This window comes from Equus quagga, chromosome 4 (genome assembly GCF_021613505.1).
Source record: "Equus quagga isolate Etosha38 chromosome 4, UCLA_HA_Equagga_1.0, whole genome shotgun sequence".
Taxonomy (NCBI): Eukaryota; Metazoa; Chordata; class Mammalia; order Perissodactyla; family Equidae; genus Equus; species Equus quagga.
Window position 1 is genome coordinate 47,689,366 of NC_060270.1, and position 15,101 is coordinate 47,704,466.

Here is a 15,101-nt window from a genome sequence, read left to right on the forward strand (position 1 = left end):
TTCCCATTATCTTCCAGTTCTAACCACTAAGGTTAAAGACCTGGATTTTTCTATGAGTACAGGCAGTCGTGAATAAAAATATCCAGACAACAAGAGATTAATACCAATATCCAGACAAAAATGGTTAATACCATAGCTCGGGATGGGGTGGTGATTCTGGTTTTAGGCTTTTTATCAGGTTAAGCCAAACACTCATTTACTCCAGCTAGGCAAATCAGTGCTGATTTCTCACTGACTAAGGGAGAGCAATATAGTTGATCACCGTGTGGGAATCTGCTTTTCCATTCATAAAAGCATCAGTCCTCCCCATCAACTACAGGAAACCCTCTTCATTTCCCCCACATTGCCAAGCAAAGTTTGCCCAGTGTTTACCAGGTACTCGATAAAAACTCAGGCGAAAATGGTGTGTCCTGTGCATGCCGTGTGCTCATTTAGTTGCACTGCCAGTCAACATCATTGGTCCCCACCATCCCCTCTCAAGGTTGTCTAAACCTTAAAACAGAGAACAAAAGGTAACTGAGAAGGAAGACCTAACCTTGTCCTGTGAGCGGTGTCCTCAATTCATGCAGCTAACACTAGAACTTGCCAAAAAGTAGACTCGAGTATAGAAACTGACTAAATAAAGTGACTAAAATGATAACAAAAAAAATCCATTTTATTTTCATCCTTTAATACAGAATAATTTGGAACTCTAAAATTAAAAGAGAGTTTATGTAGTAATTAAAACTCCTTTATATCGATTAACTTTCTTTTTTAAAGGAATTATTCAGGTGGAATAAGACTATTACCCATTTAGTAACGTATTATGAATGCATTACATTCTTTGGGAGGTGCGTGGGTGTAAAAGTGAACAGAAATGAACCGTGAGTTAGAAACTCAAGTGCTGAAAGTTTTATTTTGCTCAGGAGAAATCAGGAACATTCTCACAATTCTTTCTATTTACCTAGGCGGCCTGGTTTATTTACAAAAACTTGGCCACAAGTGGTCAGAATAAAGGCATTTCAATGAAGCTGTCTTTTACTTTCTACCTTTTTCTCTACCCCTTTCTCATTTTCCTTAAGAAGCGTCTCTGGTGCAAGCTTGGTTTCTAAAGGTCTGATGAGACTATGGATGCTACAGTGAATGCTGAAGTCTGAAAGAAATATTTCTCTCTCCCCCTCTGTGAGTCAGGAAACTCTGAACACAAGAGGATCCATTCAGGGCATGATGGAGTGCCTCACAGAGGCAGCAATATGTTCACAGTTGGCAAACAGGGATCTGTTTGGACAGTGAGCACAGCCATCCACTCAGCAAACATCAGCTTTCCTATTAGTTCTCAGCAGAAAGAACCAGACGGTGGCGGCCCTTCTTTCAGACTCCAACACCACTTTGGGACAAGCCTTCCAAACAAAATGCCTTTGTCCAATAGTCACAATTCAGTGGGTCCCAATGGCTTTCCTAGAAGCTATGTCTGTCTATTCACAATTGCATTCGGGCCCAAAAATCATTTGTAAAGATCTGGAGGAAAAAAGTAACAGGAAACAGCCCAACTTCCATTTATAATAATAGACATGGAGTGACTGAACGGCTTTATACCAATCAGCAAGAAGAGCAGCAGGAAAGGTATGAAGTGTGTGATGAATCTAATGGGCTGTCTCTCTCCTTAAAAGGTGCTTTTGGGAGCACAGATGCTGTTACCACTGCGACCTGGAAGAATACCAAGTGTAATCTCTCAAAGGAAGTCCGAGAAAAGATGGAGCAAATCAAACAGCAAACTTCCTGTGGAGTGTCTGTGAATGTGATCTGCCCCCCTAGAAGGTTTCAGACTACTACGTTTATGCAGTTTAAGAACTGTCAATTCTGAAAGAAAGCAAAACTGGTTAGGACGTCCAGTTTTACCCAAGCCATCACCAAATCCTCCAAGTCATGAGTAAAACAACCACAAAGACAGAAGACAAACTCATGGCCTGTCTTGCTTTCTCCCCACTTTGGGCATGAACTTGCTGTATGATCACTTGTTCCTAGTTACTTGATAACAGCATTCTGCCAGAATGTCATTTTACTTAGCGTAAATGTGAAATCACATAAAAATATGACTATGACATTAAAATGTCACAGAGGAACATCAGAAGGAGAGAGAACAGCGTTCTCCAGGATACTCTATGGCCCACAGCTTATTACACTAACATATTCTTATTACGAAGTATTCATGTTACCTTACCTCCCCAGCAACATCACGTCCATATATGCCAGGACTGAAGGGTCAATCTCAGAACCCAGAGAATTATCCACGTCCTATGTTTCTGAGAGCAAACCCTCTTCCTTTGGAAAACTGCTGCCAGTCCATGGCCTGGTTCTGTACAGCCTAGGAGCTAGAAACAGTTTTCACATTTTTCAGGGGGGTAAAAGAAATAAAGAAGAGTACACGTCAGAGACCACGTGTCCACAAAGCAAGATATTTACTATCTTGCCCTTTACAGAAAAAGTTTGCCAACCCTGCACTAAATCATTAAAAAGCCTAACATAATAACTCCTGATTCTATTTAAGCTAAACCTTGAATGTGAAGCCGTCTTATGAATGTGCTTTCAAATAATCTCTTCCAGGGGTCAAGGACCAGAGACTCACGGGAAGATAAAAATGACAAAGCTGAGGACAGAAAGGCCTCACCAGGATTCCACTCATTCAACAACAGAGGGTTAATAAGACAATCCGAAGACTTCGTAATAAGACAAACTCTTTATCCTTCAGAAAGGCACCTAATAAATCATTCAACTTGAAGAATTCTTTAACTTACAAAATTAGAAATAATAACTACTTGTCCTTACAAGAAGGTGTTAGTTGAATCAAATGCGTCAAAGGATATGAAATAAAGTACCTAACAAAGAGTGGGAGAGAGCTTTACTTGCATCACGTGGGGCTCTCCCATTCTCTGGTAGAATATGCCAAAGGAAATACTGACCAAATAAAAGAGAAGGCAAGGCAGAAGAAGGCGTCATAAAATTCTTTTTTCCTACATGTACAAAGTCACCCTCGGACAGCTACCTTTTTCAGTGAAAAAAGGAAAGAGAGTTCTTATGAAGGGAAGGCTTAGAGAGGCCAAATTGCTAACCTACAAGGGGAAGAGTCATTAAAGAGAGGGAGGAAAAAAAGGTAATTAGAAGTTCTAGATGCTGTAACTGCAAGTTCCTACCTCAAGCTGGCAGGCTCGGCTTAGTATGGGAATCCAGCAAATGGGATTGGCCAGCTCACTTGCAGTTCAGTTGTCTTTTAAGGAGGGTTAAAATCAAGTCTCAAATTTTCCTCCACTCGAGGGTTTATCAGTGAAGCTGGCCAATTTTTTAGAAACCGATTACAAGTCTATCTTTCTAAGTACACCAGGCATCCAAGTTACTGCATCATGCAAACGCTCATGAAGTGGGGCTGCCAGATAAAAGACACACTCGGGACACGCACAGTTAAATTTGAATTCAGATACACAATAATTTTTCATGTATGTTCCAAATACCGCCTGGGACATGCGTACACTAAAAAATTATTTGTTGTCTATCTGAAATTCAACATTAGGCATCCCATATTTTTATTTGCTATGTCTGGCAACCCTACCATGAAGACAGGAAGGAGACCCTGATATCTGTTAAAGAGCTGCCCTTTTGTAACACTCCATAGGCTGGAGGATGAGAAACTGATAAGGATGACAGACTCTCAACACTTCAGCAGTTTGTGCAAAGAAGGCTACAGAGAAGGGGATGAAGACCAGCAGGAGATTCCCATTGCCTTACTCAGACAACCACAGGGAAATAAAACACCCACGACAGGAAAATCCTCTAGAGGTACAGACTCGCCTTACAGTACTGCTAGAGCTTCTCTTAAGGTCCCCCTCACAAGAAAACCAGTGGCAGAAGAGCACTGCTGGGGAGCTGAGTAAAAGGCCACCCCTACCCCTGCCCCCACACACACGCTGCCCCCATCCCTAATAAGTCCAGGCAATAGTGTTACAGTATTTTTGTAAACGGAGAAAGAAAAGAGAAGAAACCTCACAGACACTAAAGGGCTGGAGAGCAGCCAGAATCCGGGTGGAAAAACTCCACCCCGTGCTTTTCCCGCTGGGGCTGTGGCTTTCTTGAGAGGGGCACTCGGCCAGAACCCAGCCCTGTGATAGGGTTTCCGATAGAGGCGCTAACAGAACTTCACTGCAGGAGCCCTCAGAGAGGCTGGCTGGAACAGGGGGCTCTGAAAACACGGCTGGCCCAAACATCCACTCGGGGATAAGATCACAAGCAGAAAAATTCTGAAGCACAGTTCAAATCAATCCACTAGGAAGTTACTTTTAGCTAACAAGTGCTATTCAAACTCCTTCTGCCACATGTGCATATGGCAGCAATTACGTTGGCAACAACTGCCACAAAGACATCCTTTTTATTAAAAATTAAGTAAAAGCCAAGGTACTTAGGTAGACTTTTGAAAAAATAATCACTTCTTCAAATGCTCCTCTCCCAAACTACAAGATCATTTTTACTCAGTTTTCAGGTACAGTGTTATGCTTCAGACCAAGCCAATGAACTGAGGGTACCTCCACCACTGCATCCATTTGCTTAAACTCCAACTCAAAGGACAAAGATAATTCTATAACCATTTCCTTGGTAAGATTAGTACAATAGTGTTGTCAAAAACAAAATATTCCTAACAGCTCGCACTCCTTCACTTGGCATGTTAAAGACATGAAAACAGCTCTTCATTTACTTCTTTCTCTTCCTCTTCTCTACTCCCCAGGCAGGCATCCCAGGATTAGGGGGTCAGCCTGATGTGGGCAGTGACAGCTGGAGTCGGGTGAGGAGGATGTCCAGGTGTGGAGGCAGCCCAGCATGCAATGTCCACAGAAAAGGGTGGCCCAGCATGGGGATCTGGAAACCAGTCAGGCTAAAGAAGATATCACTCACGGTGGCAGCCTGGCATTGGGCAAGGAGGGTGTCCAAGCAGAGAGATGGTCTGGCATGTGTTATCAGAGCCCAAGGAGTAAGGCCTGGGAAGCACTGTGAGGCTGGTGACATACACAGGAAGCCAGATTTCTCATTATCATAGAGGGGAGTTTCACAAACATGGTAAGGAAGATTAGAACAAACCCTTATGTTGGATTTGAATTGCAAGGACCAGTGTAAACTCACAGATTTTAATATATATAGTAAGATGTAGAAATAAATATAGAACAGGTTATGTGTGTTTTTATGCATATATATATCTATATGAGTATCTAAGTATGTATATATATACAATCAAATATTCTCCAGCTTTGTCCACCGAGAGTACTGGAGAGGTTCATCCCCAATAGTAACAGATACACATACCACCTGGATCTTGGTTTCTAAACACCATTCTCTACTAAAAGAAACCAAGACTTCCTAGGGAAATGGTTAATTAAGAACTAGGGCAGTAAAATTTCAAGACAAGCCTGGAACATCTTTTTGTATCAGAAAGGAAGTACCAGGGGCCAGCCAGGTGGTGCAGCGGTTAAGTGCTCACATTTCGCTTCAGCGGCCCGGGGTTCCCCGGTTCGGATCCCAGGTATGGACATGGCACTGCTTGGCAAGCCATGCTGTGGTAGGTGTCCCACATATAAAGTAGAGGAAGATGGGCATGGATGTTAGCTCAGGGCCAGTCTTCCTCAGCAAAAAGAGGAGGATTGGCAGATGTTAACTCAGGGTAATCTTCCTCAAAAAAAAAAAAAGAAAGGAAGTACCCAAAGAATGATGGAGATATGTTAAAACAACATGTAAAATGGCTGGAAGAGATTTTTTTTGAGTATCAAAATAAATAATGTTAGTAACGGATTATAACCCACTGAATTAAAACAAAATAAAACCATGAATCCGTATTAGTATGATTAAATAAATGAATAAATTGAGATTTTGATGCTGATTTATTTACATCACTTCAAAGTATCTCCATACAAAATACTCATTAATTACAAAGGAAAAATTAGAAAGGCTACAATGGAGAAGACGGGCAGATACCACCTTAACTGATCAACATGATCATCAGTAATGGGACAAATCAAAATCACGACCACCTGATAGAACATAATAAGAACACAAAATCACGGGGCTGGCCCCATGGTCAAGTGGTTAAGTTCGTGCGCTCTGCTGCAGGCAGCCCAGTGTTTTGTTGGTTCAAATCCTGGGCGCGGACATGGCACTGCTCATCAGACCACAGTGAGGCAGCGTCCCACATGCCACAACTAGAAGGATCCACAATGAAGAATATACAACTATGTACCGGGGGGCTTTGGGGAGAAAAAGGAAAAAAATTTAAAAATCTAAGAACACAACATCACTTCTGTGATGCTTCTGCTAAAGATGGATAACCTTGATCCAATCACGACATCTCGACAAACCCAAAGAGAAGGACACTCTACAAAATAACCGGCCTGTAACCTTAAAAAGTATCAAGATCAGAGAATTCTAAGAAAGACTGTGTAACTGTGCCAGTCTCAAAGAGATTAAACAGACATACCAACTAAAGGCCACATGTGATTCTGAACTGAATCCTTCTGTGATAAAGGATTTTATGGGGACCATCAGTGAAATCTGAATGAGTCTGAGGATTTGATGGTAAAAACATATATATGTATGTATGTATATAATTACATATGTACACACACGTATGTGTATACACACCATCAATATACATCGGGGTGTGTGTGTGTATATACACATTTCCTAATCCTGATGGTGGTATTGTGGTTAAGCAGAAGAATGTCCTTGTTTATAAGGAAATACAACTAAAGTATTCAGGGTTGATGGATACTAGGAAACCAATTTACTCTCCAGTGGTTCCTTGTACCATTCAAATTACTTTCCCAAAATAAGTGGGTTTTAGCCAACAAGTGCTGTAAGATATTTGGTACTGTATTTGCAACAATTCTGTAAATTTGAGGTTGCTTCCAAATTTTAAAGAATTATTTTTTAAAAAGAGAAAAGTTTTTAATTCAAACATGTGAAGAATGTCCATTTACTGCCTCTGAGAGCACTTGCGACTTTCTTTCGACAGGGAAGAGAAGAAAGTGGGACGCTCTCGTTCATGCGGCCCATTCTGATTTCCAGACTTTGAAGTTGTCCTCAAACTCTAGGCCCCCTTCTGTTCAGAATGGAACCTCTCACCATGCACTCCCAGGGTTCAGATCACAGAGCTAGGCGTGCCATGAGACATCAATCAAATCCTGCCTCCACGCACCATTTTGCAGATGAGAAACCCAGAGAGACCAAGAGTTAGGGCCAACACCTGGAATGCCCAACTCCAAACTCAAGGAAAAAAGAAAAAGGACAAATGGAAATAAACTATAAAAAGTATAACATAAAACAAAAATTTTAAAATCTGCAAACTCTTCCCATCAATTAAAAACTTTCATGTGGGAGGCCTTGTCAAATGCCAACTACTTAAATCTTTAAGATTTGAAGAAACAACTCACAACTCCCTAAAAACGTCCTCTTTAATAATAATTAACATTGTACATTTACAAAGGCTCACAACAGTCGCCAGAAATCACGCTAAGCATTTCACGTAATCTCATTTAATCCTTACAACTCTTTGAGGTAGAAACTGTTATCATCCCTCCTTTACTGTTGAGGAAATCAAGGATTAAAGTCATTACCTAACTGATTGAAGGTCGGAAAGTTTGAGGCAGGGCACCCAAAGTCAACCCCAGACAGTCTGACTTCTAAAGTCTGGGATCTCCACTGCTTACGCCCACACTGCTGTTTGCCTGAACTGCTCACCCCAGTTCTGAGGCCCGCCTGTGATTTAACAGGTGCTGCTCCAAGGAGACTGGTGTCAAATGGAAAGGAACCCCTTCTGCACTCTCCATCTGGACAAGTCAAGAACAGGGTTTCTCAAAACTTGACTTGCTAAAAACGAGCACTTACAGCACAACTTCTCAGATTCTTTATTATACAGACGTACATTGTGGAGCTCTAGGAACCTGCAATGATGCCAAACTTAGATATCTCAGATAGAAACTTTTTGCCATGGAGCAAAGCTAGCAAAAGCCAGGTCGTTCCCCTAAACAGAATTCTTAACCTAATAACAAGCCTGGGTGCATTAAAAAAATGCTACATAGTGTAGCTTTTTCTTTTTAATAAAATGCTGAGTCATTTCAGAGCAAGAGCAATTTATATCAAGAGATTAAAATAATTTCACATACTATGTTCCTCATAATCTCAATTCAAACATTCGTCTATGCATTGTAAATGTACCGCCAAGAATCACTAAGAAAACAAAAATGGAATGCAGGATGGGGAGAAATACATATCATTCAATACACAAATTGTTCTAACTTAATATTAGTAAAAATAGCTTTGTATCTTGGATCACAACTTTTTTTAAAGAAAAAACTAAAGGTCATAATTTAATTTAAAATAACTCGGATTTTCTCTTATGTCAGTTTTTACAGACCCAGGTTTGTTTCCCTTCTGGATGAAAAATTAGTTATAACCTGGGCAACAAATTCTATACGGTCCTTCAGAGTTCTGATTAACCACCTCCCAGCAGCGCTAAGGAGGCCCAAGAAGCCACTGCTTCACCAAGGCAACTTGATAACATAACAGGTTTCTTAGCAACATGGTAGTCACAGTAACCATTCACCATGGTATTAGAATTAGGTTACCAACCCGAGCTGAGACCAAAGGAATAATTTAAACTCATTAAATCTTTAAGGCCCAATGTAACAAGTAAAACACAAATTTTCTTAATGCCACTTGTGACTCACCTATGAAATTAAGTTCTTACATGACTCTTCAGTGCTCGACTAGATGAGTAGATACTTAGAAACATAATTCTGAATTCCAAATTAATCCTTAACTCTTAATACTTTTTTTTTAGAAATATGCAGCTGAGTATATGATCCATGCCACAATTTAGGTTCTTATTACTAGAGTATTTCCACCAACACACTTAGCAGTACCATGCATAATTCTGATAAGAGGATGATTGTATAGAAAGCAGAAAGTAATAATTTGAATATGGCAAACACACACTCTGGAGTGTGTATGAAAGCACCATTAATTTCCATTTAACAAACAAAAAAAATCATGATTGCCAATTCATTAAAAAGTCTATGAAACAAAAGAATAATAAATTTGATTTTAAAGTCAAGTTGGTTTTTGTTGTTGTTTTGGTGAGGAAGATCGGCCCTGAGCTAATATCTGTGCCAATCTTCCTCTTTTTGCTTGAGGAAGATGGTCCCTGAGCTAACATCTGTGTCAATTTTCCTCTATTTCCTATGTAGGACGCCATCACAGCATGGCTTGATGAGCAGTGTATAGCTCCATGCCTGGGATCCAAACCCACAAACCCTGGGCCGCTAAAGCACAGCACAAACTTAACCACTACACCACTAGGCCAGCCCCTGAAGTCAAATTTTAATACATCACTTGCTCACATATTACAGAAGGTTAATAAATGTTCTATATATGAAATTTAAAAATTCAGAATTTACATGAATACTACTTTCCAAAATCTATGGCAGACAATGGGAAAAATATATCTGTAACAAAAGATACATGTGCCATTTAATTTTGCGGTACTTGCAGCCCTGGTCATTTCCACTGTACCTAAGGTTACTTATAACTCATAAAAATAACAGTATTTTCCACAAATGCTATGCTTTCATGTTAGGAGCTTCTCAGTCTCATCCCACCCATTGAAAGAACATTCCAAAACAAACATAAGCCTGATTATCAAATGTGACTATTACCTATAGTAGTGACATAGAATCTCATTCATAATTTTGTACAGTGTCACTCCTGTCCCTGTCTTATTTCACATGACAGGTAAGTCATTCAAGACAAGAATTATGCATTTACCTTTTTGTAGCTTGCAAGACATCTACTGGAGTATCTGGCACAGCAGGACCTCACTAATGGCTGCTGGTTGAACCAAGGCATGAATAAGTACTACTCTACAAGAGTATAACTGTTAATACATTTTTTTAAATTTTGCTTGCTCATCTCTAATTAACATATTCTTATTTTGCATGCACGTTTCAGTGTGAGCACTTCAGTTATCACAAAGAGGATGCAATTTTTGAAAAGCCTTATTGGTCTTCCTTTTGTGGTCACATCTTCAATAATTACAGTTTCCTCACAGGGGCATATTTCTAGGCATCAAAAACATATTCCTTTCCAACAGAGTATCAGTACAAGAAGGAATAAAGACATCAGTCCAAGCAAACCCAGACAAAGACCAGGCTTCCTGAAGCCTAGACAACGCCCAGCAGTGGTAGAGGATGGCAGAGGTGCCACCAGTCACCGAAATGCTATGGAGCATGCGGAACAGGAGCCATCACCAAGCTCAACATTACAAATTAACAATGAATTAAGGGATACAGGCCAAAATAAAAAGCCATTCAAAATAATTGGTCTACTAAAAATTGAGTTATATGACCTGTCCCCTGCATTGGAATAGTATTTTGTGACACCTTTTAACATACTTGAGACTAAGAACCAAGATATCATGAGAAAAAATGATAGTGCAAATGAGAAAGAAGCAAGATGACCAAAAAGGGAAGACAGAAAAGAGACTGGGGCCTAACATTTAACACAGGCAACACAAGACTACAGATTTGGAGAGGGGCAGGAGGACAGGAATTTAGGAATGAACAGACAATCACAAGCAGACATTTAAGACATTCATTTATCTGCAGATTAACTGCATTTTTCTTGATACTGAAACTTTACACAATGAATTCTTTCAGATAATTATGTGAGTTGAAGTTTTGAAGATACTGTTGTCCCTAGTCTGAAATAAATTGCATTTGATACAGCCAACCCTGATGGATAATGCTTTATAGTTCCAGACCTCTGCAATTAAGTCCTTGTTACCAAAGTAAGTTCACTAGAAGGTGCAGGTTCTTGATAGCAGAAATCCCCAAAATTAAGATGAGCTCAGAAATGGGCATGCCCTGTAACTGGAGAGCGAAACGGTCAAACCAAAATAGGAGAAAAGTTATCCGCAGAATTAATCCTCTCTGAATAAATACATGTGAGTGTATCAAGTAACAGAAAGGCCGATTACTGAATCGGTATTAGTACTTATAAATCAGTCTTGTGTGAAGGTGGTTAATTTGCATTGGTTTTCCAGAGCCTGACCACCAAACCTTACCTCCATCTTCCTGTACAAACTTAAAATTGAGTTTCCTGTCCTGTGACTAAGAAATAGATTGGTGTGTTAGGAGAAACAGTAGTCTGGCAATACACATCACATGGAGCACCTCTAACCCAATTCCAAGACCATGGCAGACATCACCGAACACTGTGCCTCTGCCACTGGGTCCAGAAACTGCTTCTGGATCCTGCACACGGCATTCCAGTCAACCACAATCAACTGGCTACGAGTTAACAGGAGAGTTGAAATCTCATTTTCCTTGCTGCAAAACAAAAAAAGACACTCCGACTGCCCGCAAAATACACCACTGTGTTGACATCAACAATAGTACATAAACCAAATACTGACACAAGAGTGACTTTGTGAGTTTAACAGCGAGGACAAGGACTAAATTAAGAACAATAACTGTATGTACCTACACACACACACACACACACACACTCTCTCTCTCTCTCTCTCTCTCTCTCTCTCTGTGAGATGAGGCTGAAAGGACCCAGCTTCCAATCATCAGCAGCTGTGTGCTGTGTGACCTTGGGCAAATTAGGAGGCTTCTCTGAGCCTTAGTCAATGGTTATCAAACCACCATCCAATTTTTGAACATTTAATCTTCAATCTCACTCTCCCCAGGTGTTACACTAAATAAACTTCCCCATCATGCTTTAGTTAACCTATCCACTTAAGTCTATTAATATTTACAGGGACAAACGTTACAAATTGAATACAGAAAAAAAGAAATTTCATGACAAATGCTGTGTGAAGGAGATGACGCAATCACACTCCCACCAGGAACTCTAAAGCATGTCCACCTCACCCTCTGATAACTCCCATCGCTGCTGAGCCATCTGCGGCCTTCACTAAGAAGGTCACATTTGAGACCACATAATTTTAAAAGTTAGTAATAGGACACCTCACTATATGAATTCCAAGGTTATTTCTGACTTGCCACCATTCCCAGAGCCTCAGGCTCATGGTCCTTCATTCTGCTCACCCTAGTCCTGCTCACTTGGGGCCACACATCCTATAAAGCACTAAAAAGGGTCAGGCACTCAAAGTAGCCTGGACTCACAACAGAGAGTGTTCGAGCCAGGCTCCAGCAGGACAAAGACATAGCTTAGAGAGGCAGGTCTGAAGTCAAGCTGCCCGCGTTGGCATTTCAACTCCCTCTCTTGCTAGCTCTGTGAACTTGGTCAAGTCATCCAACTTTACTGAGCTGCAGTTTCCCCATTTGTGCCACAGGAATAAAGACAGTATACTGCCATGCCACAGTAAGCAACTAGTAACTGTTGGTTGCTAGTGTTTGAAAATAGTGAAAGATCACAATCAAACTAGCTTCCTGTTATTTCCCCATTCCAAAAAATATAAACATGACTGGATGTGATTTTAAATAAAGCAAATAATCAAATTTATTTAAAACAGTGGTTTTCTAGGATCGTCATTTATTATTAGATTTAAGAAGGCGTTACTTTCATACTCCAAAAATGCAACAGACTACCTCGCTGCCATGGCGAGCAACTGTTGAGGGGGGAGCATCTTGTCCCAGAAAATGTGAAATGGAGGCAGTTGATTTCCATGAAGAGTGTTGCAGAGGAGACACCAGCAGAAGCCAGAAGGTAGGATACGACGGCCTCTAACAAACTTGCCCTAAGTGGAAAATTGCTTTTGTTACATCTTGAAAAATAAGTGTTTAAATGATAATATTTTAATTGAACTTTTTTTTTTTTTTTTTTTTTTTTTTTTTTACAGTTTTTCCCCTCTAAAACGGCACCATGGTAAAAAGCAAATTATGTCTTACAAATAAGAGCATCCCATAATTATGATTAAAGTTTACTAAGCTTAGCCAAGTTCACTGCTCTTTGGAAGCAAATACAAACCTAAGAAAATATTCATAGTTCCCCAATTATAGAAAACATAGTAAATAAAGATTAAATGCTCCCCTTCCCACAACGATGGGTCGTTCCTAGGGCCCTTTTTCCACAGTAGGGAAAACACCCTGGCAGTGATAAAACAAGAGCGAACAGAATAAAATGATGTAATTCAGTACAAAATTGTACCACGCAACCTAAAATGCTACAGGATAGGTAAGACACCTGGGGCACAGTGAAGGAAGCAGGCGAGATAAGAGCTTCACATTTTAAGGGGAGGGTGGGGCACTGGAGGTGTGGAATCTGAAACAAAGGCCAGAAGGCAAAATGTACAGGGTGTGTGCTCAGGATAGTGCACCGGGCTTGAAACCTTTTCAACTAAAACAAACTCAGTATCACCGCTCTAAAAAAATAGGAAAAAGCAAGGGAAAACTTTCTTTGCCGCAATGGTACCACTTTCTTAGTGGCGCTTACAAAACTTTTCTTAAAAATGAGATTCTAATTTTAACTCAATGTATATTCCTGTGGTTCAATTCTAATTAATAACTGCAAATAAAGAGGTTGGACAAACACATTTTTAATGTCTTCAGGCTAAAATTCACTGAAGTTGGTTTAAGAGTTCTAAAAACAACTGAAACGATGATGTATGAAATTTTTACTGTTTTAATTATAGATTTTCTAGAATAGATCTATGATTCATGTTTTCAAACAATCATTCCTCCAACATTTCCTTAGGGCCCAAGGGCCAGGTATTGCTCTGAGGGACAGGAGGTGACAAGACACCCAACATCCCACTTGCATGAAGCTCACCTCTTTGGCTGGGCTGGTGGGAGCGGTCAAACAGCCAGTTAACTACACCATTCTGTTACACTACTATTATTCAATGAAGCAGAGGGCAAGTAATGTTTTCACCTAAAACAATTCCATTTATTTTTCAAAACACATAGGATTTTTTAAATAGGATTTTAAGATGCTGCTTTAAAACGTGCAATAAAGATACTTAAAAAGAAGGAAGTTTTACAAACACTTTTAGATAGATAAACATACACATAGCTGACCCTTTCGACTGAGATATGGAGAAATGTAGTCGCCCAGTGTTCCCACTTTTTGCCATATGCTTGTCTGATACATCTGAAGAAACAACTGCACACGAAACACTTCTCAGAGGCGAGCCACCAGGCAGCAACAAAGCCTGCAATAACCCGGAAGGACTAACTGAGACGGACTAATAAGGATCATAGTCACCCAGCTTAAACAACAACAGAGGCACGATTTTACTGTAGCTCCCTACTTACAGCTACTGTAAAAAATAAAAGTTAAATCACGTTGTCAAAGACAACTTTGACTTTGAAGCTCAACTCACAGAAACTGTGGGCCATTTAACCCACTTTGGTTGTTGATGATGGCACTGAAAAGCCACAGGGAGGTGCTTGAAATGAAGAAACATTATTTACAGTATAGCTCACAAAAAGTATGAGAGAGGACTGGGTAGGAAAAAAGCGCTGAGATGGAAAACTTCAACCTCACCCTCTCCTCACCACCTCATCTGTGAAAAGATGGGGAGGCGCTAACCGAGGACTGTCAGAATTTCCATTATTCTCCCATCCACTTAATTTTCCCATGCTGGCGTAAGACTTCTAAAATAGGAATAAAAAAGGCATAGTGCCAAGGCACTAGAAACCAGGAATTTGGGGAAATGGCATGTGCATTTCCCCCGCTGGTCAAGTTTATTTAGTTTGTCACGCCTCTCCAAGACTATGGGGGTTGTCAATGAGTCCAGGCGTGGCTTTCTGGACAGACATGCATAAATGTGTCCTACATTTATATCTTTAAATTCTTAACTGAATTAAAGTAAGCATTTCAAATGCTTTTAGAAGTACTTCGCCACAATACTCAAATCCCAAATTTGGAGTTTTTTCCAAAAATATTACCATAGAGGTGAGGAGAAAAGCATATGTAATCCCAAATTTTAGACATCAAAAAAGAAACAGATGACAGTATATGACGTCAATTATTTACTTTTTCCAGTTTCCATAAATTAAAAAATTATAGTAAACAAAATATCATAGAAAAATTCCCATTGTTGGAGGAGAGGAATGATGAAA

General features: G+C 40.1%; 1 protein-coding gene across 6 annotated transcripts in view; it reads right to left on the reverse strand.

Moving 5' to 3' along the window:
* The window catches only part of FNDC3B (fibronectin type III domain containing 3B), a 331,748-nt gene that overhangs the window by 181,063 nt on the left and 135,584 nt on the right, over positions 1-15,101 (reverse strand). The window contains exon 3 of one of the 6 annotated variants that reach the window (XM_046658126.1): positions 12,627-12,775. The exons of the other annotated variants lie outside the window; for them this stretch is intronic. Within the exon in view, the coding sequence (XP_046514082.1) occupies positions 12,627-12,705 (79 nt within the window). The 5' untranslated portion in view covers positions 12,706-12,775. The remainder of the gene's footprint in view (positions 1-12,626; positions 12,776-15,101) is intronic. 6 annotated transcript variants of the gene reach the window in all.